General features: G+C 44.1%; 2 protein-coding genes and 1 long non-coding RNA gene across 5 annotated transcripts in view; 1 reads left to right on the forward strand and 2 right to left on the reverse strand.

The window, feature by feature from the left end:
- Positions 1-1,257: 1,257 nt before the first annotated feature.
- Positions 1,258-7,108, reverse strand: Gtf2h5 (general transcription factor IIH subunit 5). 2 transcript variants are annotated; one of them, XM_076926701.1, is made up of 3 exons: positions 6,994-7,108; positions 5,615-5,687; positions 1,258-1,903 (listed from the first exon to the last, which is right to left on the reverse strand). In XM_076926701.1, the coding sequence occupies exons 2-3, from the start codon at positions 5,647-5,649 to the stop codon at positions 1,723-1,725; spliced, it is 216 nt and encodes a 71-aa protein (XP_076782816.1). In that variant the 5' UTR covers positions 5,650-5,687; positions 6,994-7,108; the 3' UTR covers positions 1,258-1,722. The 2 variants fall into 2 exon arrangements, with proteins under 2 accessions (XP_076782816.1, XP_076782817.1); XM_076926702.1 differs by lacking the exon at positions 6,994-7,108 and adding an exon at positions 6,887-6,905.
- Positions 7,109-7,141: 33 nt separating this feature from the next.
- Serac1 (serine active site containing 1) overlaps positions 7,142-24,238 on the forward strand; it is a 33,957-nt gene continuing 16,860 nt past the window's right edge. Inside the window, exons 1-8 of one of the 2 annotated variants that reach the window (XM_076926699.1) lie at positions 7,142-7,291; positions 12,159-12,250; positions 14,700-14,736; positions 15,664-15,800; positions 17,222-17,311; positions 18,873-19,004; positions 19,403-19,524; positions 21,072-21,200. In XM_076926699.1, coding sequence (XP_076782814.1) covers positions 12,160-12,250; positions 14,700-14,736; positions 15,664-15,800; positions 17,222-17,311; positions 18,873-19,004; positions 19,403-19,524; positions 21,072-21,200 — 738 coding nt within the window. In that variant the 5' untranslated portion in view covers positions 7,142-7,291; position 12,159. The remainder of the gene's footprint in view (positions 7,292-12,158; positions 12,251-14,699; positions 14,737-15,663; positions 15,801-17,221; positions 17,312-18,872; positions 19,005-19,402; positions 19,525-21,071; positions 21,201-24,238) is intronic. The other variant, XM_076926700.1, reaches the window with a different exon arrangement.
- Positions 20,229-21,110, reverse strand: LOC143440076 (uncharacterized). Its single transcript, XR_013107970.1, has 2 exons — positions 20,975-21,110; positions 20,229-20,408 (listed from the first exon to the last, which is right to left on the reverse strand). It is a non-coding gene; the product is annotated as an uncharacterized LOC143440076 (long non-coding RNA).

Below are 24,238 nucleotides of genomic sequence, written 5' to 3' on the forward strand. Positions count from 1 at the left end.
AGTCCACATCACAATGCATGAGTAAAAACGTCCACAGGCTAGAACTACGACAGTGAAGTGTGGCATTGCAGATCTTGTCACACAAGTGCAAGCTAACTGAAAAGGACCAGCGGCTTTCTACCAACGTGGAAAGAAACTAGGTTTAATAAGAATGGACAAAACATCACCTGGGTTGTCTTTTCTGTTGGAAAATTCCCAGCAGGGGCCAAGAGGCAGTCTTCAGTAAGGGACACAAAACCCCTCTTAGTGTTTCTCTTGGCAATTAATAGTGGCTCCACATGCTTCTAACCTAATTTACAGGTTCCTAAAAGGCTGTTTCTCTCTATTCCTGTCTATCTTTTAAAAAAAAAAAAAAAAAAAAAAAAGGTCTAATAGGGATACAAGTAACACTTATTTCTCAACACCTTGGAAGTAAATTGTTTGTTTTTTAAGACAGGGTTTCTTTGTGTAGTCCTGGCTGTCTTGGAACTCACGTTGTAGACCAGGATGGTCTTGAACTCATGGATCTGTCTGTCTCTGCTTCTGTAGTACTGGGATTAAAGACATGAATTTTTTTTAATGTAACCTCCTATGAAATCGTGTGGTTTGTTTTTCTTTTTTTGAGACAGGCTCTCACTATGTATCCCTGACTAGCCTGGTACTTGCTATAGTACCAGACTTGCCTCAAGAGTTACCTGCCTCTGCCTCCTGAATGCTGGGATTAATGGGTGTGTGCCACAATGCCCACCCCTTGTATTTTGTTTTATGCTTTTAATTCCATTATTCTGAAATGTATACTTAAGCAAAACAGTATAAAAAGGAGTAATACTTGGTTTAACTGCATTCAGAGCATATGGATAAAAATATAACATTTATCCCCACTGAGGCTGACCTTGCTGCATTTTTGTTTGACCTTTATAAATTTTGTTTATATACATGAATAGTTTCAGACGATGTAAGAGTTCACATGTATGCAAGTCTTTCAACCCTACTCTCCAAATATTAAGCATAATTGTGGGTATCTTCCCATCTGTTAGTTTTACACACACACACACACACACACACACACACACCTGCTGCACTTTGCACTATCAAGGAACACCTGCCTTGATAGGAAAATGTCATTGACATAGTGTGAAAAAGGGAAAACTAAAGATGCCAAGCAGTATTTCTTTCCCATTGGTTTCTAACTCTGCAATACAAAAAATGCACACTTGTTAACAGGAACAAGCAAAATTAACAATACCCAGGTTAAAATGATAATTTAACCAGACTCCATTATTTTTCTGGTGTATTTAATTGGTGTTTTAAAATGGTAGGAAAAACATTTATGATTACACTTTACTCCATTTCCTTATTTGTGTGGGAAGGAGCTAAACACATGGAGGTCAGACAACAGCCTGTGGAGTTCTCCCCTTCCAGTGTGTAGGCCCTGGGATTATAGTCAGACTGTGAGGCTTAGTGGCAAGGGCCTTAACCAACTGAGCCATCTCACCAGCACAACTATGGTTACATTTTAATAACAAATAGTAAAGGCCAAATTGTAGCCAGCTGTTAAAGTTCTTCTGCAAAAAGATTTTTTTTTTAATGGTCCAACAAAATCAGTTGGGGACTTTCATCTGAATGAACGACCCTGCAGCCTTTCCCACCACATGCTCATAACAAGTCTACACCCCATGAGACACTAAGCAGGGCTCTCTCGTGTCTGTGGTTGGGATTCCCAAGTGCTCAACACCGGCACTCTCATTTCTGGGTAAGAGAAAAGGCATTCTGGTCCATCAGTTCCCCTACTCGCTCCTGGAGGACATTAACCAGTTCTGCAATGACAAAGACATGTGTGTCATCGATGTCTTGAATGATGAACTTCTTCCCCAAGGCATTGGACTCATCCAAGTACAGCAGGAACTGCTTCATGGCGGGGTCGCTGTGGAGACAAACACAGATCACAGGACAGCCTGTGGTCAACCAGGCCGCAGAGACTTAACAATTACATCTGAGGAGTGATGACTTTTAAAGTTCAGAACCATTAGCAAATGTCTTGTTTTTCTCTCTGCCTAAAGTACTCATCATTTGTAACTATGACTTCACATTAGAAGTTGAGTTAGATCAACTAACTTTAAGAGCAAGGCTTTTAAAGACCTCATCATTCACAAGAGGAAGAGAACACAGCTATCAGAAGTTCTGCAGATAACAGTGCTTCCAACTATAGCTTCCTCAATTGATTTGAAAAGGAATTTCTGGACTCACTGACAAAGGGCATGGGGAGAAACAAAAGGGCTTAAGGCAAGTCTAGCAGCCTAGAGTGGACAAAGCCAGTGTAACAGGTTTCTTCTAGATGGTTTACAGAAGGGGCCACAAGACAGGAAGTCAGAGCTCCTGCTTCTCAGACTCACTTTCACTAATTGCATCTTGCTATAAAAATACCATCTTTCAAGTGTTCTAGCAATTCAGTCTTAGAGGTATTTGTCTTTGTCTGGGGGCTGGAGTAAGGGAGAGGGAGCTGAGGCCTGAATCTCATCAAGCACAGGCTGGTTCACTGAACTGAACTTCCAGGCCCTGAGCCTAAGATAAACCTTGGTAGGGGAAAAAAAAAAAAAAAAAAAAAAAGTATGGGGGCAGTGGTGGCACATTCCTTTAATCCCAGTTTGGGATCCAGTGCTTTACTGTGGGTTGAGTAAGAATTAAGATGCTATTATTCTGGATTAGGCTCCTGATCAGATCTGGTTAAAAATAAGATGGAATCATTCATGGTTAGTTTCCAAGTCTCTAAACTAGAACAACACTTTATCTGATCTGCAGAGAAAAGAGATTAGTGTCAATTTCTACATATTTCTTAACAGGCTTGATGATGGAGCTGCCTGGTTTAATCTATGCTAAAATAACTTCCTCTGCTCCCAGGGTACAAGCCTGTCATTTTCTGGTTTTTTTTTTTTTTTTTTGGTTTTTCAAGACAGGGTTTCTCTGTGTAGCCCTGGCTGTCCTGGAACTCACTCTGTAGACCAGGCTGGCCTCGAACTCAGAAATCCACCTGCCTCTGCCTCCCAAGTGCTGGGATTAAAGGCGTGCGCCACCACCGCCCAGCGCCTGTCATTTTTCTATGGTTCTCTCTTTGCTTATTTTCAGATGAGGGTTCTTGGACTGGGTTGCAGTATTTGCAGCACTGGTGAAATATGTGTGAAGCCTTATGCTCTGCAATCGCTAAGGTCTATGGTTAAGAAGCCTTCAAATCATGAAGAGAAAAAATGTTACTGTTTTGTCACATGTCAAATTGTGAACATTCCAGTGTCTGACTCTTAGCTAAGAGAGCATAATTGTGATACGTAGTATCTACAGTCTCAGCCATTGCAATGGGGATACTGTGAAACCTATCCTTGATAATGTGGGATTATTGTACTTTAACTTGGCATGTAATCCACCACTCCATTAACTGCATGCCACTCAGTATTCACCCCATTCCCCATTTCTCCGTTCAGCCTGTTAAAGTAACCTTTATTCACCTGATATAACTGTTGTCCTGGAGGCTTACTGCCTCAGTCCTCTAACCTAGGCCTAGTCCTGGAAGCTTCTAGCCTCTGCTCTGTACACTCTTATTTAGGCCTACAATGTTTTCAGCTTTTGAGACTTAGCGAATAAGCTCACCCTTTTTAGTTCTTTCTGAATTCTGGTTGGCTGGTTCAACTCAGCTGTTCTGGCTCAAACACCTCTCCAAGCCAACTGATTCAATCTGGCTTCTCTTTCTGCCTCTGACTGAACTGCTCTGCTTGGCCTCATAATACCTTTGGCAATGTTCTAATCTTCTGTCTCCTTCTCACTCTCTGGCTCTTTGCACCTGTGTCTAGCTTATTCTCAACCTGTCTTCTCTGTAACTGTCCCCATAAAACCGCTTCCTTCCCCTCTCTCCCTCTGTCTTCTTATGTAGCGCCTCTCTCTCTCTCTCTCTCTCTCTCTCTCTCTCTCTCTCTCTCTCTGTTTTTATGAGAGTTGGGCATATTCTATTCTGTTAAATCTTTGATTTGTCACTTTGTCTGCCATTCAATTAGATATCACTTTCAAACATGGATACTTCCTTCTACAAACTAACTTTACCTTTACTGTTTGGGATTAAAGGTGTGTGCTAAGGGCCTGTCTCTACCACAACCAGATTAGCCATACTGCTGGATTAAAATGCCTCTACAATCAGCCCTTTTACATTCTTAAACTGTTTTCTGATTTAGATCCCCTCCTACTTGAACTGCTTTTTGTTTGATAACTGACTTGGTTGGAATCTTTATCTTCCTAAAGTCTAAGTCTGCATTATCCTATGGGAGCTCACTAATCACACAGAACATTTGATAAGCTGTAAACGTAAAATACATACTAAACTTTAAAAGTATTTCTCTCAAGACTTAATACATGGGAAAACAAAGATAGTTCAGAGGTTAAGAGTACTTGTTGCTCTTGCAGAGGACCCAGGTTCAGTTCCCAGCACTTACATAGTGGCTCACATCTTGTTCCTAACTCAAGGTCCTGGCAATCCAATGCTCTTTTCTGATATCCTCAGGCAAACACTCAGACACAGAAAATAAAACTACTAACAGCTTACCTGTCTCATTTCACTCTTTAATGCAGTTACTAGAAAATTTAAGACTATGTATATGGCTTAAATTGTATTTCCACTGGACAGTGTTGCTTCAAATGTTACAGGGGTCCCAGGGTTTAATCCTGCTTCCCCCTCAGCTTTGCCATCACAGTAAAAACACCACTACTGATACAATGACTCATAACAGGCAAACAGAAAGGAGATAGTATTTTCAATAAAGAGGAGTGTACAGAGAACAGGGCTTCCCACCAACAAAGCAAAAGCTGAACAAAGAGTTCGAGTTTTCAAAAAGTCAGAGACAGCAAAGACCTGTATTTTAGGTTACTTTGAAGAACTCAGCTGTAAAAATGTTTTTTTCCTTTGGAGAAACTCCTAAATTAAGTCTATTCCATTTGGCTTTCATTTCCTGATGAATGCTGCAGTGGCAAAGATTTAACCAAGTACCTGTATTACTTTATTTTTTTAATTTTTTGAGACAAGACTTCACTATACAGCCTTGGGGGTATGGGAGGCAGGGTCTGAAACTATGTAGACCAGGATGATCTTGAACGCCAAAGAGATCCACCTGCTGAGACTAAAGGCCTACCCCAAGAGCCTGGCCCAAGTTTCTGAAGTCTTCTAAACCTTAATCTAGACAAGAGCTGATGGTTTGAGAATAGAAACACTGTTTCTCTAATCAAGGCTGCTCTAACTAACACACAAGTTTCCCATTAAAAATCACTGGAAATAAAGCTCAGTGCATTCCCTTAACAGAGACAATGAAATGTAATATCAGCAAGAAACTTAGCAGCAAATCCCGTCCCACTTGTAAGGAAAGCTTATGGAGATTCACAGTTGAAGCCTGGATTTCATTTATAGTAACAAAACAAAATTTTGGAAAAGGCACATATACACACAAATATATATATGTATACACACACACACACACACACATACACACACACATAGAGGCATATTGAATATATATATGTAACAAGATCCGATATGTAAATTTAAAATTATTAATTGTTAAAGTGATGTGTCAATTTAAAATCATTAATTGTTAAAGCTACGAACCATTCTATAAGCACTCCTTTCAAGACGTTGACCATTTTTTCCCAGGCAGACGGTGCAGATGACTTCAAGAATTCTAAAATAAATAAAAAAATTTAAAAGGGATGAAGTGACATAAAATCCAAAAGTTTGGCTAAAACAAAGAAGTAATTTCAAGGCAGGAATCTAAATCTTAGGCTAGAACAAAGAAGTAATTTCAGACAGGACTCTAATTTTTAGGCTAGAACAAGAAAGTAGGCTTCAGACATGAAAATGACTTTGGGCTAGGACAGGGAGTAGGCTCAGATATTTTGGTCTTCCTGATAAACTCTAGAAATAATGATCATGAGACTGATCACAGAACTTTATTGCCTTGCTTGTTCTTTAACTATTTGTGTTTACTGTCTTGCTTGTTCCTTGACTATTTGCATCTATTGTATTGCTAGTTCCTCAACCTAGAACTGACCTTAATACTTGCATATAATTAAAATGGTATAAAAGCAAAAAGGAGGAGGGGGGATGGGATAGGGGGTTTCAGGGAGGGGAAATGGGGAAAGGGGATGACATCTGAAATGTAAATAAATAAAATATTCAATAAAAAAGAATCCAAATGTTTAAAACTACCTTGGGGATTTACATCTGAGATGCAAGTATTAAAAAGGCATCCAGATAGTCCCATTCTTACCAATGCTAAAGCAGATTAATTGGAATATTAATAAAGCATAAATCCTACTTAGAAATTCTACTCTAATTAATCTTTTAAAAAGTAAGCTCCAAACATGTCAGGGTGGTTCAGTTTTTAATCCCAACACTCAGGGGCTGGCAGATCTCTTTAATTCTGGACCAGCCTGGACTACAGAGTAAGTTCCAAACTCACCAAAAACCAAAAAACAATAACAACAAAAAAGCCTCCATTACTCAAAATCAACGAGCTCAACACAAGCGTAAGATAGATCCATTATTCAAATGCTTTCGTTTTATATCCAAGAGAAGGATACACAGGCAAGATTCTGGGAGGCAGAAACTATAAAATGGTAGTTTCGAAAATGCCTCAAAATTACAGTGACCCACCACCTGATTTTACCGATGAGACCGAGTACGTGGACAAAGCAGGTAATTTAAGGTCTCCAGATCTTGCGTTCTTTTGATGAATAAACTACATTCTCTAAGGATCTGCATTGGAAATCGCCGGCGTGACAGCCACCATAGTGTCTACACCGAGGCGTGGACCGCTACCTTCCCCACAGGAAAACCGTGATGTAATGCGTGATGGCCGCGCGGAACCGCAACACATGCCTTAGAAAGGGTGCGGGACTCCGGCGCGCCCACTGGAGCGAAGGCTCCCTGTGTTTCCTCCTCCTCCCCGCCTTATTTCCAATGCCGCCGGGTCCCACGCAACCTACTTTTACCGGGCGCTCAGAGACAGCAGCGTTCCGACCGCAACACACGAGAGCCGTCCCAGCGTAGCCGACTCACTGCGCCTGCACTGTACGTCATCGCGCCAGCGACACTCTAGTGGGTGGGGCGACTCTCTGGGAGGCGGGGCTTAAGGGCGGGACCAAGCTAGCAGAGGCGGGGTCACGTGCCCACTGCCTTCGGGCTAGGGCGCAGGTTATCAGTGGCGCCGGAGGAGGGTGGGCTCTGTAGCTGGCCGAGGCCACCCGCGAGCGGTCCGGGCTGCCAGAGTCCTTGCGCCGGCAGGTAGGACGGGCGAACGGACAGACGGACGGCGGGAGGAAGGGCAAGGGCGTCGCCGCAGCCCCGGGAGAGGAGGGCCGTAGCCCTGCACGGAGGTCGCGCGGCCACCGAGGGACCTGGTGACCCGCCGCGGCACCTGGGGCCCGATTTTGGCCCCTTTCTTGATTGGTCACTGCGACCTGGAGGAAAGCACCTGCATGAAAGGTGCACCATCCTGGGCTCTGTGCTCTCATGAGCCACACCTGAGTGGGACACATCTTGCTCTTCTCTGACCTGGGGGATTGAATAGTTGGAATGTTATCTCATCCCAGTAACCGTCATTTTAAGCCGAAGGCCTCCAGAAGGTTCTGAGGTTAATCCAATTCTCAAATTCTGATCTGTAGTCTTAATGGAGCTGAGTTTTCAGCAGTTGAGACAGGAGGTAGTTGTGGCTTCTTGATCCTTAGGTTAAATTATATTTCCACATTTAAGCTCATGCTGATCTTTGTTTTACACCTGACTTCCCTTTAACCAGTCTCACCCTTCCACCTGTTTCCCTCTCAGCTCCTCAAATTTCTTTTTTAAAAAAATGTATTTATTACATGTGTGTGTGTGTATGTATGTATGTATGTATGTATATGTGGGCCAGGCCTGTCATGTGTGTTACCCAATTCACAAGAGGTCAGAGGACAATTTGAAGGAGTCCATTCTCTTCGAGCATGTGAATCCCTGCGATCTAACTCTGTTCATCACATTTGGCAGCAAGAAAGAGCCATATTTGCTGAGCCATCTTGCCATCCCTGGGTCCTCTTATTATTTTTCCCCCCACATCTGCTGTACCCCACTCCTTTTTTATTGTTGTCATTGTTGTTTATTTATTTATTTTGTAGAAACGCTGGTTTTTTTTCATTCTTCTTTTACATAATTTAAGAGGCTTTAGACATCCTTACCATAAATAGTTGGTGGTACCTAAAGGGCCACTCACTTCAGAACAATCTGCCTGTGACCTGAAGTTTCCTCAAAAGGTGCAAGGGCTCAAATTTCACAGTGCATTAGACAAACAGAAGTGTGGTCTAAATACCATTTTACCAAGACGATTAAAATATTTGGAAAGGTAGGCAGCAACCAGTTGTTATTAAAAGGTAGACAAGGGAGGAGTAGTTTTGTTTGCCTATATTAAGTGAACATAATTATGCCCAAATGAGCCACTGCGGCTTTTTCAGACAGAGAGATAACAAACCCCATTACCATTTCTGTTCCCTTAACACCTCCTCTCCCTTCCATCACCCTGGGAGTCTACCTTTGTTTCTCATGCCCCTCCCCCCCTTAACACACACACATAGACACACCCCCCCCCCCCCCCCCCCGCTCTTTTTTGCTCTCTCTCTAAATTACAAGCATGAGACAGCGTGCAGTGTTTGTCATCGTGGGTCTAGCTTGCTTCACTTAGCATCGTGACCTCTTCTGCCACATCCTTCAGGTGAGGACTTTGCATTCTCCTTTATGGCCGAATGAGACTGTAGCACTGTCTTTATCTGTCTGCTCCACTGGATGCCGAGGCTGATTGCACTTGGCTACCAGGAACAGTGCAACAGTAAAACGCTGATGTGCTGATATCTCTGGATCGAGCGGACTTTGACTCTTGGTTATGTATCCAGAAGTAGTGTGGTGGGATCATATTGTAGGTCTAAAAAGGAGTATTAATTTAGACTCAAGACCCATCTCCAACTGCGCACAGGAGCCTCCTTCCCGGTTCTTTAACTGCTCTACACACTCCTGTCTCCCCAAACAAGACAGCTGTCCATCATGTGAACTCTGCTTCTGCCACACTTAGGGGAGAGTTCCTCGCTTCTTCAGGAACCATGAACCCCACTCTTTTAAAGCTGCCCCAACTGTCTTTGCTTTTCTTATTTTCTTTTGACTATATCTTCCTCTTTGAAAACTCAGTCCTCCGGCTGGGCAGTGGTAGTGCAGGCCTTTCATTCAGCACTTGGGGATCTCTGAGTTGGAAAAGAAGTCTCCACAACCACCAGGGATGTTACATAGAGAAACCTTGTCTCAAAAAACAAAAAGCAAAAGCAAGAAAGAAAAAAAAAAGTCCTACAACTCTCAGCTGTCCTGTGTATGAACTCTACTGTTGAGCTGTGGGTTCTGGACTCACACCTGCACATTAATGACCTGTGGGTAACCTGAACTCCACCTGACAAATACAAATGGTTTCATCTCTTATGCTCACCTCAAACCCCTTTGCTTTTCCACTGACTGGAATCCTCTAGACATCTCTGAGCACCAGATGTGTACCAGAGACACTCTCTTAGACGCTCGTGGTGCAAAGGTGAACACGTAATTAACTTTGCTGGGAACAGAGACTCTCTATTCAGACAGATGAACAGAAAGGTGCCAAAATATGTGACAAGGCTAGAAGGGTTACTTTGGTTAGGAAGTATCAGCCATGGATGGCTGTCAGGAAGATTTTGAAATTGAACTTTATAGCAGCACTAATGACCAGGAATTTTAGTAATAGAGACACTGTTCATGATGGCATTCAAAACTAAAGGTGTCTAGAAATACATCACATTGAAGATGTGAGATTCTGGGCTGGAGAGGTGGCTCAGTTGTTAAGAGCACTGGCTGCTCTTCCAGAAGACCCGAGTTTAATTCCCAGCAAGCACATAGTGGCTAATTATATCTTATATATGAACATATTATATATATATGTAATAAACGAATCTTTTAAAAACCCACTTAAGGCTGTGAATGGATCCCCTCAGAGTTTTCAGTAAGAAAAACACTGTGATTTTAGTCTTGTAACACTGGGCAGACACAGCCAGGTATCTAGGAATCTGCATTTTATTAAAAGATCTATGAATTGGCTGTTTTCTGTCCCTGCTTCCCCTGTGCCCCATCTTACAAAGAAGACCTGCCCAGGCTGCCTTAGACTCCAAGCTCCACCTGCCTCTGTCTCCTGAATGCTGGGACTAAGATGTGGCTTATTTAAACAAGTCTTTAAAAACTATTAACACTGCATAACTGGCAGCATCACATGACAGAGTTAAGTTCAGAATCCTGCTGTGGCCCCTACTTCCATCCTCTCAATAGCATGAGTTGACAAAACCAGCAAGAGGAGGAAACCTGAGAAGCGCTCTCAGTTCATCCTAATAGACATTTGTAGAATACACTACCTGTTCTTTTCAAGTATGTCTGGAGCCGTCATCAAGATAGGGCCCATTCTGTGCCATAATACAGACCTGAGTGTGATTTGCAAGAGTTGGACTTCTGAAGTTTGCTTTTAACCATGGTGGAATTAAGCTAAGAATAATATAGAAATCGGGAGAGATCCAAAATATTTGAGAATGAATCCCACTTTTTAATGGGTTAGCTGAGCTTTGATAGGACAGTCTTGAAGGACTGTATTCCAGGAAACAGACTGGAAAATGTCTTCTTATGAGATCAAGGAAACAGTGTGAAACTTGGTTTTAGCAGCAGCACAAGAAAATGGACATTAGAGCCCTTGAGTGTGTGTACCTGCGTGTGTGCACATGTGAGCACAGTGGCGTGGGAATCAATGACAAGCATCCTTAATCATCCTCCACCTTCTCTCAAGAAAATTCATATTCCTATTTTATTTAGTATTTCTGTGGGCTTGGGGAGATAACATGGGCCACAGCAGCTGAGGGTCAGAGAATAGCATTCAGGAGTCGATTCTCTCTTCCCACTTTGTGCATCTCCAGGATTGCACTCAGGGTATCAAGCTTGGTCCAGGCACCCTTACCATCACTGAACGACTTCCTTTGTTCTATCTTATTTTTTGAGACGAGGTCTCTCACCAAAGCTGGGTTTCATCATTTTGGCTAGACTTGCTGGTTACCATCAAGCCCCAGGAAACCTGCTTCTGCTTCCACGGTGCTGGACTCATAGGCACATGCTTGTGACATGCACACTAGGGATCCAGACTCAGGCCCTCAGCTTTTCCTGCAAACATTTTACCAGCTGAACTGTCTCTTCTGCCTTGGACATTGAAACTCTTAAGTCCATGTTCTAAGCCCATTAATTTGAAGTGTGTGTGACAGTCCTGTCAGATCTTTCACACATATCATAGACCAGAGCACACAGGACTCCTCACAGGAAGCAGCCCCACAAGATGAGCTCTTGATCAAGGATTATAATCAAACCGACTACCACAAGGGCCAGGCACAGAAGTACAGTTTCAACACAGAGACTTTTACTTATAAAAAGTGCTCAGGAGGCAGAGGCAATTGGATTTCTGTGAATTCTAGGCCAGCCTGGTCCACACAGTGAGTTCTAGGACAGCCAGGGTTATGTAAGAGACCCTGTCTCAGAGAAACAGTTTATAACATATAAAGGAATATTTAGACACTGCGTGCATTGGCTCATTGCAGCAACATGAACCATCCCAAGGCCGAATGGCCCACGCTGCTATATATTACTTCTCAAGGACAAGAGTTATAGGGTCAACTGGGGCTGATTAGACTAGAGCTGCGGCACTTGCCGGGAAGTTAGTGCTGGTTGTCAGCTAACATTAGCTGCCCTAGAGGGAATTTTCTGCTTCTCTCCATGGCTGTTGGGCCTTCATTTATCAAGAGCAGACATGCATTGTGTTGTATATACTTAAATTTTCGTGGTTTTCTACTAATTAACACTTACAATTGAACACAACTCAATAATGAAAGTGCCAGCAAACTTTATTCTCGTAAAGTCTGCTTTGTTTTCATGGGTGAAGCCCTTAAGGTGACTTTTTTTTTTCCTTAGTTTTTTGAGTAATCTGATTGCAAGTGGCCCACTGTGATGATGATATGTCCTTAGGGTCAAAGAAAAGGTTTCAAATATATACTTACTAAATTAACCTCATTACAATTACTTTCCAACACAGGATGTCCCTTGCTGCCTACTGTGTCATCTGCTGCAGAAGGATAGGAACCTTTGCTTCCCGATCAAAAAGCCACACGCCCTGGAGAAATATCCGTGAGTACAGTTCCAGGCCTCCATTTTCTCATAAACATAGTGATGGGATTGTGATCGCTTTCCTGGAAAGCGCTGCCAAATCAATAGTCAACGCTGAGTCTCTCGTTTGCTTGTGTCTTTCTGAACTAATGATTCACACTAAGTTTGTAAGTCCAGAGCCATACATGAGCCAAAAAATTGTCCTGGCCATTCAGTTGTTCATGATCATCTTTCCATTCTTAATTATGACTGTGTTCTCATCAGCACACATTTACTTAGCTCTTGCAGAGTTGGGTACCTCTACATACAGTGCTGAGCAAGGAGAATGTTCTCCTTGTCTTGAGGAGGCGTGGGATCCACCCTCATCTACCCCACACTGCAGGCAAGGGATCTGCCCTGATTTATCTCACACTGTTGCCCAACTCTCTTCCCAGAACTTTCCCTGACCATCTAGGCCATGCAGTATAGAACCTGGTTAGTTATCTGGCTCCTCCCATGAGTTAAGCCCAGAGGGCAGTGTCATGTTCATCATTCTATTTCTTTGCTTAGTGTCATCCGTGGCATTTGGGAGGTGTTCCTGCTGTGCTTGTTGAACAGAAGGATGAAATAATATAGCTCCCCCAGCACTGATTCTTTTATTTGCAGAACAAGGCTGTGCAGCCTTCATGTATTTGACAATAAACATTTATTGACTGTCTACCGTGCACCAGGTGCTATTTTCAGCCCGGAGACTAAGGTGTTGAGTAAGACGAAGTCCCTGTCCTTATGGTGTTTCCTTAGAAGCTTTAAGGTAGCTGTAGGAATTGGGTGGGTGGGGCATGCCTTTAATCCTAGAGCTCAAGAGAGAGAAGCGATGGATCTTTTGAGTTTGGGGCCCTCCCTAAACATAGAAAGCAGGCTAGCTAGAATTACACAGGGAGACTCTGTCTCCCCAAACAATACAAAACAAAATCTGTTGGGCTGGCACAGAGGCTTAGTGGATAAGAACGTTTACTGTGCAAGCATGAGGACCTGAGTTCAAATCCCCAGCACCCACATAAGTAAAAAGCTGGTGTAGTACCTGCGCCTGTAACTTCAGCACTGAGAAGTGTGGAACAGAGGTAAGGGGTTTGCTGGCTGTCAGCCTAGGTCCAGGTCCTGTGAGAGACCCTTAGCAGCAGAACAGAGCAGAGAGTTTCAGAGCAGGGTAGATGTCCTCCTATGGCCTTCATGTACCATGCATGGGCCTGTGCACCTCTGCATGAGAGAGAGCATGTGTACGCACAGACACACACACGCACGCACGCATGCATGCACGCGCGCACCTATTTTTGCAGTCGATTCTTTTTTATCCAGGGAACTCTGATTCTGAATTGTAAATATAAAAGAAGCAGAAGCAGTAGAGATAGAGAAGGCTTTTCTCTTTCCTTCTCTCAGTATCTCCAGTACAGTGACCTGCAGAGTGTCACACTTACTTTTAGTGGAGGAGAACAGGGAAGAACGGCCGTGAAGATGGAGAAGGAACAGTCTAGGAGGCTGGGATACTGCTCAGGGGAAGAGCAGGTGTCTAAAGCACACAAGCTCCTGTGTGATGCCCGGTGTTGAGAGAGACACTGGGAGTCTAGTAGGAGGCACAGGCAGGAGCAGAGAAGAAAGCACTGGCTGCTCCATGTTGAGGGCCAGAGACCACCAAAGAGCCGTCACAGAGTCAGACCATCCCCAGAGTCAGTCAGGAAATCTGTGCATCGCCCCCTGCGGACCTCCTGTGGAGGCCCATGAGTTCCTGGGGAAGTGTCTCCCTGTCTAGATTTCCACAAGTGTCTGACTTTAGTGCAGGGCCAGCCTTTCTTCTCAGCTGTCCAGGATTGGATAGGCACCTGTCTGCCAGTAATATTTTAAAAAATATATATATTTAATTTTTTTTTTGTTTTGGTTTTTTGAGACAGGGTTTCTCTGTGTAGCCCTGGAACTCACTCTGTAGACTAGGCTGGCCTCAAACTCAGAAATCTGCCTGCCTCTGCCTCCCAAGTGCTGAGATTAAAGGCGTGTGCCACCACTGCCCGGCAAAAATATATATATTTAAAATGTTTCCAAGGTCCAAACAAAAGCTTATACTCTTGTTGCCAGTATTTTAGATGGGGCCATGTAATCTCTGTTGCTTAAAGTGCCAAGGACAGTGTGATTGTTTGGGGAAAAGTCATTTTCATTCCCACTTGAGAGTCCCTCAGTGAAGGTGCTGGGCAGCTTGGTGACCCCACCTGACCCATCTTGCCTCTGGCTGCAGAAACTCCTACTGGCTATGCTTGATGGGCCTGCAAGCCTGGCTGTAGAACAGTGGCTGGGACCTGACTTCTGGTGTTTTGGTTTGAGGTAATAGAGCAGAAGCTTGAAGGGTGAGCCACGGCTCTAAATCATGCCTCCTCAGTGCTGCCATGGGTTGATAGTCACTGGTAGTAAGTATAATATGTCATGTATCTCTTTCTTTTTGAAGGAAATATAATAAGATTTACTGGATCTCTCATTGTTGGGTAAGTACTGATGCTTACCCTCCAGTATTAATGGTTTCATGATGCTCTTGTTGGAAATCTTAACAGAAGAGACTTGTAGAGAACACAGAGTACCCACAGGATGTGGACTGTCGGGAGGTTGAACGTGCCTCCATTGAGGAGTGTATGTGAACATAAATTTGAGTAATGGCTCTGTATGTAATAGAGTCAAACTAAAGATGTCATGAGTATTCATTTGCAGGTGAGTGGATAAGTAAGTTGTGGGAAGTGTATTTGTGTTGTGAGAGAACTGTACAGTAGTGTGAATGAGTCACAGGAACGTAAGGCTGAATAAAAGAACATACCTAGCCTGTGTCTGTGCACACGGAGCTTAAAGTAAGGCCAAACCAAGCACCGTGTTTACAGATGTGCACTCAGGTAGCAGACCCACGATGTGAAACACTGACATTAAGATTATTGCTAGAGAGAGAGAGAAAGAGAGAGACAGAGAGAGAGAGAGAGAGAGAGAGAGAGAGAGAGAGAGAGAGAGAACACGAACGCACTGTGATGTTGGGGTCTCTCATCTTGTGTTTCTTGCTTAGATATAATCATGTGGCTACTTGCTGAGTTTTGTGTGTATGTGTGTGTGGTGTGTGTGTATGTGTATGTGTATGTGTGTTGGTTAGTTGATTTTTCAAGACAGGGTTTCTCTGTTTAACCCTGGCTAGCTTGGAACTTATTCTGTAGACCAGACTGGCCTCCAACTCGGAGATCCACCCTGCCTGTGCCTCCTAAGTTCTGGCATTAAAGCCATGAGCCACCACTGCCTGGCTCACTTGTTATTTTAAACTGAGATGAACATATACACATGTACACGTGTGTATACCACATGTAAAGTGACACTTATACATTACTATATGCTAGTTTCCTAGATCTTGATTTGTGAGGAACTTTTTGTTTCTTTTTTAGGGGTTCTTTATTTATTACATACGAAGTGCTAGCCCTGAGAAGATCTTTAACGTTGGACACTCAGGTGGTGGAAAGAGAAAAAATGAAGTCTTACATCTATGTGCACAAGGCTCCTGTAGATGGATTAGACAGCCGTGGTAAGTTTCATGCTACATAAAATTTAGAAGTGGGTCTGTTTTGAGTACAGTTTTGACAAGTAGACTCGTCATTCTGGAAGGATCAGTATAGCCGGTTGGAGCCAGGCTCCCAAGTGTCTTAGTTACGGCTCTATTAGACTGAAGAAAGACCATGACCAAGACACTTATTTATAAAAGGAAGCATTGAATTGGGGCCTTCCTTACAGTTTCAGAGGCTTAGCCCATGGTTGTCATGGCTGGGAGCATGGTGGCATCCAGGCAGGTGCTGGAGCAGGAGCTGAGAGCTATATCCTGATCTGTAGACGGGCAGAGAGACTGAGCCAGGCATGGGCTCTTTGAAACGTCAAAGCCTATGTAACATACTTCCTCCAGCAAGGCCACCTAATCCTTCCAATTCTATCAGAGAGTCTCACTCCCTGGTGAGCAAGCATTCAGATATATAAGCCTATGGGGACCACCACACCAACCATTAACTGATGACCAGACTTGGGGCTTCTGTGTTTCCCCAAGTCTTTAGCTCCTTTAGAACAAAGGACTGGCCCTTGTCCTTGTGTCCAACTCTGGGTTCCCTGTTGCCTGGGAGCCATCAGCTCAGTTTTGCAAATACTTGTTTTTGCTATTCAGCTCAAAGACTGTCATACTGTAGGGAGTGACTCATGCATCTGAGCTCAGGAAACAGATCGAGAAAAGTGAATTCCACTTATTTATTGCTGCTGTCTGTTAATACTGAGCAGTCTGTCCATGTGAGATAGGACATCTCCTCCACATCAAGGTTGTATGCTGACCTCTTGGTTACTCGGTAGAGGTGTGATTTTGGCTTAGAGAAGGTCCCTTTGGCTCTGGGTATCTTGGTGAGCCCTCAATCTACTCCGCCTTGTAGCTATCGTAGAATGCCAGCCCTCGTGTACCTGTGAGCAGGTCACAGCCCTGCATGGGGTGGGCTGCTTGTGAACCATATATTACTACCACGCTATCTTTATTGCGCTGCCTCCTTGGGCTTCAGCACCCATCTGGGCTGCTTACAGTTTCAGTTATGGAGACTGTTATCACGTCGTATGTTTACTGTCTGGTAAGGCGCAAGCTCATTCTTAAAGCATTTTCCAAGTTCTGTTCTAGGTCAGCTGTTTACAGGGAACATTCTGAATACTGGTCAGCTTGTGTTCTTCATGAGGCCTGCTGTAGATACTTTCTCACTTTGTTCTCTTTCTCCCTGACCTTGTTCTGAGTCCGAAGCAGTCTGTGTTCCCACAACACAGTGGGGATGTGTTGTCACTTACAGTGGCAATAAAAGGTCACGGGTGGTATTATTGTTAATGTTCTTTTTGATAAACTTTGGAGCCTGGTTTATGTATTTCTTTTTGAAGTGTCGGAGCGTGATATCAAAAGCGCACATTTGCTCTTACTTGCTGCCATCATTTTAGGGATTGTCTGGCAGGCAAGAAAAGAACTTCACAGAGCAGTAAGAAAGGCGTTGGCGGCGGCAGCCCAGGTACTGCGGAGCCCATTTGCTGGTACGTGTAGTCACGGGTCCTCGGCAGCGGTCTGAAGGTCACGTGGACAGTCAGCCAAGACGGGAACATAGTCTTAGGTTTCATTAACTCTCAGAAACTGGCTGAAGAACCTCCTCTTGGCTGTGTTTAATTTTACAGCTTAAGGGCTTTAGACAGTTTTGTTCCATTTGTGTGACTATAATGTTAAGATACTTAAGTAACTGCTGGGAGTGAATATTCTTTTATAAAATAGTTAGAATGTAAACTTTGTAAGAAAATAACTCCCTTGTTTTCTCATATTATCAAATCTCCAGTTTGGTGTTAGCTCTGAAACGCTGTCCTGGCCAGGCATAGTTGTTAATCCCAGGACTCAGGAGGCAGAGACAGGCAAGTCTCTGAGTTTGAGGCCAGTCTGGTCTACAGTGTGAGTTCCAGGACAGCCAGGGCTACACTGAGAAACCCGTCTCAAACAACAAAGAAGGAACAATGAAACGCTGTCCTAGTTTCCTCACAAAGCTGACTTCATGGAGAATACACAGGATAACTTTCTAGAATTAAGAGCGACTACAGAGGCCGGGCAGTGGTGGCGCACACCTTTAATCCCAGCATTTGGGAGGCAGAGGCAGGTGGATTTCTGAGTTCGAGGCCAGCCTGGTCTACAGAGTGAGTTCCAGGATAGCCAGGACTACACAGAGAAACCCTATCTCGGGAAAAAAAAAAAAAAGAGCGACTACAGAGAACTTACCAAATCCTGTTTGTAAGCCATCTTTAAAGACGTTTCACGTGAATATTTGAATGTGGAGTTTGCCTGGATTTTTTATTTTTGTGAGTGCTCTTGGATATGATAATAACGTGGGTATATGAGAGATGTTTGTTTTGTTTTTTGAAACAGGGTTTCTCTACACAGCCCTGGCTGTCCTAGAACTCACAGAAATCCACTTGCCTTTGCCTCTTATGTGACCCAGCAATAAATTTGTTCTCAGGAGATGCAGACTGAACCTGAAAGGGTAAACAGTTGTCCTGTCTGTAGGTGGCTTACATACATGCAGATGACTCAGTATGGCAGAGTGACAGTTGCTGGTGCTAGATTTGACAGGCATGTGGATTTTTATATTGAATCTGCTTCAAAAAAATTTTTTTAGTGAAAAAGAGAATTACCACATAATAAAAGTTAGAATATTAAATAAAAGTACACATATAATACATGTTGTAAATATAAAAAATATGACAGAACTGAAGTATTTTGGAGTTAGGAAGATGGCTCAATCAGTAAAGTGCTTTCCCTTCATGTGTGAGGATCTAAATTTAGATAACCTAGAACCTACATAAAAAGCCAGTCCATAATTACAGTACGAGCCTGTAATCGCAGCGCTTGGGAAACAGAGACAGGAGGGTCTGTGGGGCTTCCTGGCCAGCCAGCCCAGCCGGACTGACAAGCTGCTTCAGTGAGAGACTCTGACTCAGATAGGAATGCATATGGGGTACACGCACAAGTGTGCACACGTGTGTACACCACACGTACACACAGATGTTGTCTTAACTGTTTATACTGCTGTCTGTGTGTGTTGAATTCCTTTTGCAGACTCCTTCAGCACAGTTGACATAGAAGATCATGACTGTGCAGTGTGGCTGCTCCTGAGGAAGAGCCGGGAGGACGATCGAGCTACCCGGCTAGAGGCCGTGCGGGAACTGTCAGGAGCTCACCACTGGCATGGTAATGGGGACCACGGATCGCGCTCAGCCACCCTGTGTTCTCTGCTGTATGTGAGGAGATATGCTATAGGGAAGAAGATTCAGGCTGTCTAAATATGAAAACATACAAGGAAGGAAAAGGATTCAGCAGTCTTAATATGAAAACCTACACACACAAACATACGCACACACACACACACCTACACACATACACATCTATACATACTCAAACATTTGAGGAAAATCTCTTACGATAAACTGGAAAACCTGCTGAGTAGTGAACAATACTTGGGAAATTTGGAGTTACAAAGTTGTAGAATAGTTAAGAATTGGGGTGCGTTCAAGTAGTTGTTTACTTAATCTTGTGATAATTTTTTTAAGTTAATCTCGATGTTAACACAACCTGTTTTTTGACAACAGACTACCAGTACAGGATAATTGCTCAGGCCTGTGACCCGAGGACACTTATTGGTTTGGCACGAAGCAAAGAAAGTGATCTTCGCTTTTTTCTCCCGCCCCCTCCTTTGCCGTCTTTAAAAGAAGTAAGCAAGCATGTTAATAAGGAGTGAGAGCATGGACACATGTTCCTCGTGTGGGCTCCGATAAACTTCCACAGCAAGCCGGGGCCTGGTTTTGAAGAACAGCTGAACTAGACACAAAGCAGAAGTCAGAATATGGGTGTGCGCATGTGAGGATTAGTGTCTGGGGAGGTCAGAAGAGAGCAATAGATCCTGGGAGCTGGAGTTACAGGTGGTTGCAAGCCATCAGATGTGAGTTCTGGGAGCCAAACTGCAGAAGCAGTGCTTGCTCATACTGCTGAGTCACCCCTGCATGCTCCCGACCTCCGAGTCACCCCTGCATGCTCCTGACCCCTAAGTCACCCCTGCATGCTCCCGACCTCCGAGTCACCCCTGCATGCTCCCGACCTCCGAGTCACCCCTGCATGCTCCTGACCCCTGAGTCACCCCTGTATGCTCCTGACTGCTGAGTCATGTCTGCAGCCTGCCTTGCTGTGTTATAGAACAGGTTTTTCTCAACCTGAGTTCTCCTGACATCCTAGATCACTAACTTTTTACTGGGAGAGGCTGCTCTGTATATTCTAGGATATTTAGCAGTGTTCCTGGACTCTGCTCCTAGCATAACAGGAGTCCCTCAGGTTGTAACAAAGAAAATTGTCTTCAGACATTGCTAAATATGCTCTAAGGATTAGAAATACCCTTGGTAAGAACCATGGCCAGAAGCATGCTTTATTTTATTTTATTATTTTTATTTATTATGTATATAATATTCTACCTGTGTGTATGCCTGTGTGCCAGAAGAGAGCATAAGATCTCATAGATGGTTGTGAGCCACCATGTGCTTGCTGGGAATTGAACTCAGGACCTCTGGAAGAGCAGCCAGTGCTCTTAGCCTCTTGATCATCTTCCTTAGAGGAGAAAACAAAAGTGAAATTTGATGTAAGCAATCATTAGAAAAATAGAAATTGAATCCAGAGGGTATTAATTATCATGAAAAATGAAATATTACTACACTCTAGACTTAATGATATCCTTAATTAGTAAGGGCACAGTTCATCTTGAGTCAAGACAGCAAGAAGTCCTAAAGTAAACACTGACTCACAATTTGTGACAGTCACTTTGTGTGTGTGTATTTTTAAGACTATTTTATGAGTGTGTATGGAGTTTGCATGTATATACATATACAACATGTACACTGGGCGCTTGTAGAGGCCAGAAGAGGGCATTCCGTCTGGAACTGGAGTTGTAGGTGGTTGTGAGCCATCACATGGGTTCTGGGAACCAAACCAACATCCTCTGCAGAAGCAGTAGTTCGTGCTCTTAACTACGAAACCATCCCTCCAGCCCCTGTAATATGTCTTTAAATGTGATAGCAGGCGTGGGAGCATAGAACTTAACATAAATGATTATGCACCTTCACTGTGGTGGGTGAGTACATTCCAGATCACCACCACTGTCCGTCCTCCCTCCTCACCTGTGTGTGTGTCCTGGCCTCGGCTCTTCGGCTGATTTTGTTGTTGTCCTCAGATGTGGAGTTTTTGTCTAAAGACTTCCTCTGTGTTTTACTTCAGGACTCCTCCACCGAAGAGGAACTCAGGCATTTGCTGGCTTCTTTACCTCAGACAGAACTTGATGAGTGTCTTCAGTATTTTACATCCTTGGCTCTTAGTGAAAGCAGCCAGAGCCTGGCCGCACAGAAGGTCTGCGTTTATCTTATTCAGCAAATGGTTGGAGTGTTACCACTTTAGCAAGGCACTGTGCTGGGGCTAGCAGCCGGGCTTAGTCATTTGCCCAGTTACAGACACTGTACTCTGCACTGGGCTGCACAGTGTCGGGAAATCAGAGCAAGATGTGTATAAGGAAGACTCGGGTTACAGGAGTTAGCTCAGCATGTGAGCTCGTTTACAGTGATGCAGGAGCGGACTCTGCTATTGCACCTTGAGAATTGATAGTCAGGTCTGGGGTACAGCTCAGTGACAAAGGGCTTGCCTAGCATACTCTAGACATGGGTTTGAGCCTCAGCATTTGAGCTGCTACAGCTCGGCCTGTGTTGTAACCTGAACTCTAGGTTTGATTATTCAGCCCTCTCCTTGGTTGTCTAACAAGAATCTTGAATTTATTGGATCAAATCTGCCCTCCCTTGACCCAGCCCTAACCGTTACCCTGATCTTCCTCTCAGGGAATGGCACAGCATCTGCCCATCTGCCTAAGTTGCAGTCCAGCCGGCCTGCTCAGTCCTTTACATGTATACAGCTGCCAGCAGCTGCAGGGTGTTGCTGTGGGGCACTTGTTGAATCTGTTCACCTTCTGACCTGCAGCTACCTGCTCTTCCATATCCTCTCTACAGTGTCGGCTTCTCCTCCTTCACTTCCTCAATAATCTTTAAATCTCCAGATTCTTTATTAGACCCCTCTTAGGGTGTCGGTTCCCACTGATGCTGGTGTTGGCTTTCCCTGGTGATTGTGTCCTGCCTTGGACTTCTGGATAAAATGATTGTTTTCCAGAGAGTTCCACACACCACACACACGATAGCTTTATTCCCACAGAGCAGGTTTTGTTTTCTTTCTACCTGAAGGTCTCTTGGTGATGTCCCTCTTGAAGGAATCCCATGGAGGGACACGTAAAGGCAAACATGAAGTAAGCAAAGACAGACAGACAGTCTGTGTGTGTCAGCAGTGGGCAGAGGCAGTCATAGCGTAGTGGTTTCTGTGCTGCAGATTTAAAGAAGTTTTTGATTTATAAGGTTGGTGGCATATTCATGGAGTAAAGTGACCCTTTCCCTGCCTACATTGTAGTGGATAAGACCTCGCTTTTACAGAATTTATTCCCATGATCCTCTAGAAAACCCTACAAAGAGGAGGATGCAGACCCTTTGTTAGTGCACATTTGTGGGGAAATGCCCTGGTGCCCTAGTTTTTGATATTTCAGGAACAGCCTGCCCGTGGCGTCAAATGTTTAACTACAAATAGGCTTTCTGAACCTCAGGAGCACAGCTGCCAAGAAACAGCTGTCACTTGCCTACCTCACATCCAGTTCCTTTTCAAGGCTGCTCAAGGACCACGGTTGATCTGACAGTCTGTTGCCTAAGACATTGTGTTAGTTTTTTTGTTTGTTTGTTTTTTGAGACAGGATTTCTCTGTGTAGTCCTGGCTGTCCTGGAACTCACTCTGTAGACCAGGCTGGCCTCGAACTCAGAAATCCGCCTGCCTCTGCCTCCCAAGTGCTGGGATTAAAGGTGTGTGCCACCACTGCCCGGCTCATTTTGTTAGTTTTAAATTGAGGTTTCACACTGAAGTCTGGGGCCAGCATCTTGAACAAAGCAGAGTGCAGAACAGAAGCTGTCAATAGGCTTCTCTTCTCTCAGCTCCACCACTCTGGTCTGTCCTCTGCGTAGCCATTCATAGCAGTTTTCTCATACCGTCTTAGAAGGACATTTCAAGTCCTTGTTTTCAGTGGAGATCTCAGATGTAGCCCAAGTGAGACCTGAGAAGGCATCTTCTACACTGAGCACAGCTGAGGGCCTGCAGGCACTTCGTGTCCTTGCTCATCTCCTGGGTTTCACGTTCTGTCTCCAATTCTAGCACCCAGGGTTTATCTTAATTTTTTTTTTCCTTAGAGCTTTTCTGTGTCCAATGACATCTGGAAGTATTTTATACATTTTCCTAGATGCCTGAGGTTTCTCTCCAGCTCATCTTCCTCAGAGTGATCTTACAAACATTCGTAGGAACTGCTCTTGTCCCTGCCCAGAACCCTCAAAGGCTTCCTCTCCATGTTAAACTCGAGCCCTTTATCTTTAATGTTGAAGGCTCGCACAGATTAATTACTAACATGGCTGGTTGCAGGTCAGAAGCGAGGGTAGCAGGAACATGCAGTAGACAGTTGTAGTATGTGAAGCCTGCCCATTGGCAAAGGATGTGGAAACTGATAGAGTCCATTACACAGGTCAGAGGGCAAAGCTGAACTGAGCCTACATTCTCATCAGCGCTGACAGTGCTTCTCAGCTGCCCGGGATGCTAGCACCATGACCCTGGATAATGTCATAATACCTAGTTAGTGTTACTGTTAGTACTTGCTGCTCTTCATGATGTATTCTAACATCGTGTGTGTGTGTGTGTGTGTGTGTGTGTGTGTAGGACAATATTAGGGATCTTGAGCTATTTCTACCTTTTAAAAAATTTTATGTACATTCTTGCTTTGCCAACATGTATGTCTGTGTGAGGGTGTCAGATCCCCTGGAACTGGAGTTACAGACAGTTGTGAGCTGCCATGTGGTTGCTGGGAATTGAACCCAGGTCCTCTGGAAGAACAGGTAGTTCTCTTAATCACTGAGCCATCTCTCTAGCCCCTTTACCTTGCTTTTTTGAGAGTGTCTCCTTGAATCTTCAGCTTGCCAGTTTAGCTAGACTGGCTGGCCAGCAAGTCAGTGGGATCTGGGTATGTGTCCTCCCGTACTCAGATCAGGTAATGGATGTGCACCGTCTACCTATCTTTTATGTGGGCCCTGCAGATCTGAACTCTGTTCCTCACGATCGTGCAACAAGCACTTTACCCACTGAACTCTCTCCATCCTCCAGCTACCTATTCTCCTAGGGAGTTTCTCTTTCAACTGGGAAGAGTTAAAAGCCCCATGTTTTTAATATTTTTGTTTGGTGAATCTTTTCCCTTTAAATTTTTTTATTTAGGCTTTCAGTTGTCTCTGTGCCGTAGTCTGTGTGAACTAGAAAACACTGAGCAGGAT

The sequence above is a fragment of the Arvicanthis niloticus genome, chromosome 28, assembly GCF_011762505.2.
Source record: "Arvicanthis niloticus isolate mArvNil1 chromosome 28, mArvNil1.pat.X, whole genome shotgun sequence".
NCBI lineage: Eukaryota > Metazoa > Chordata > Mammalia > Rodentia > Muridae > Arvicanthis > Arvicanthis niloticus.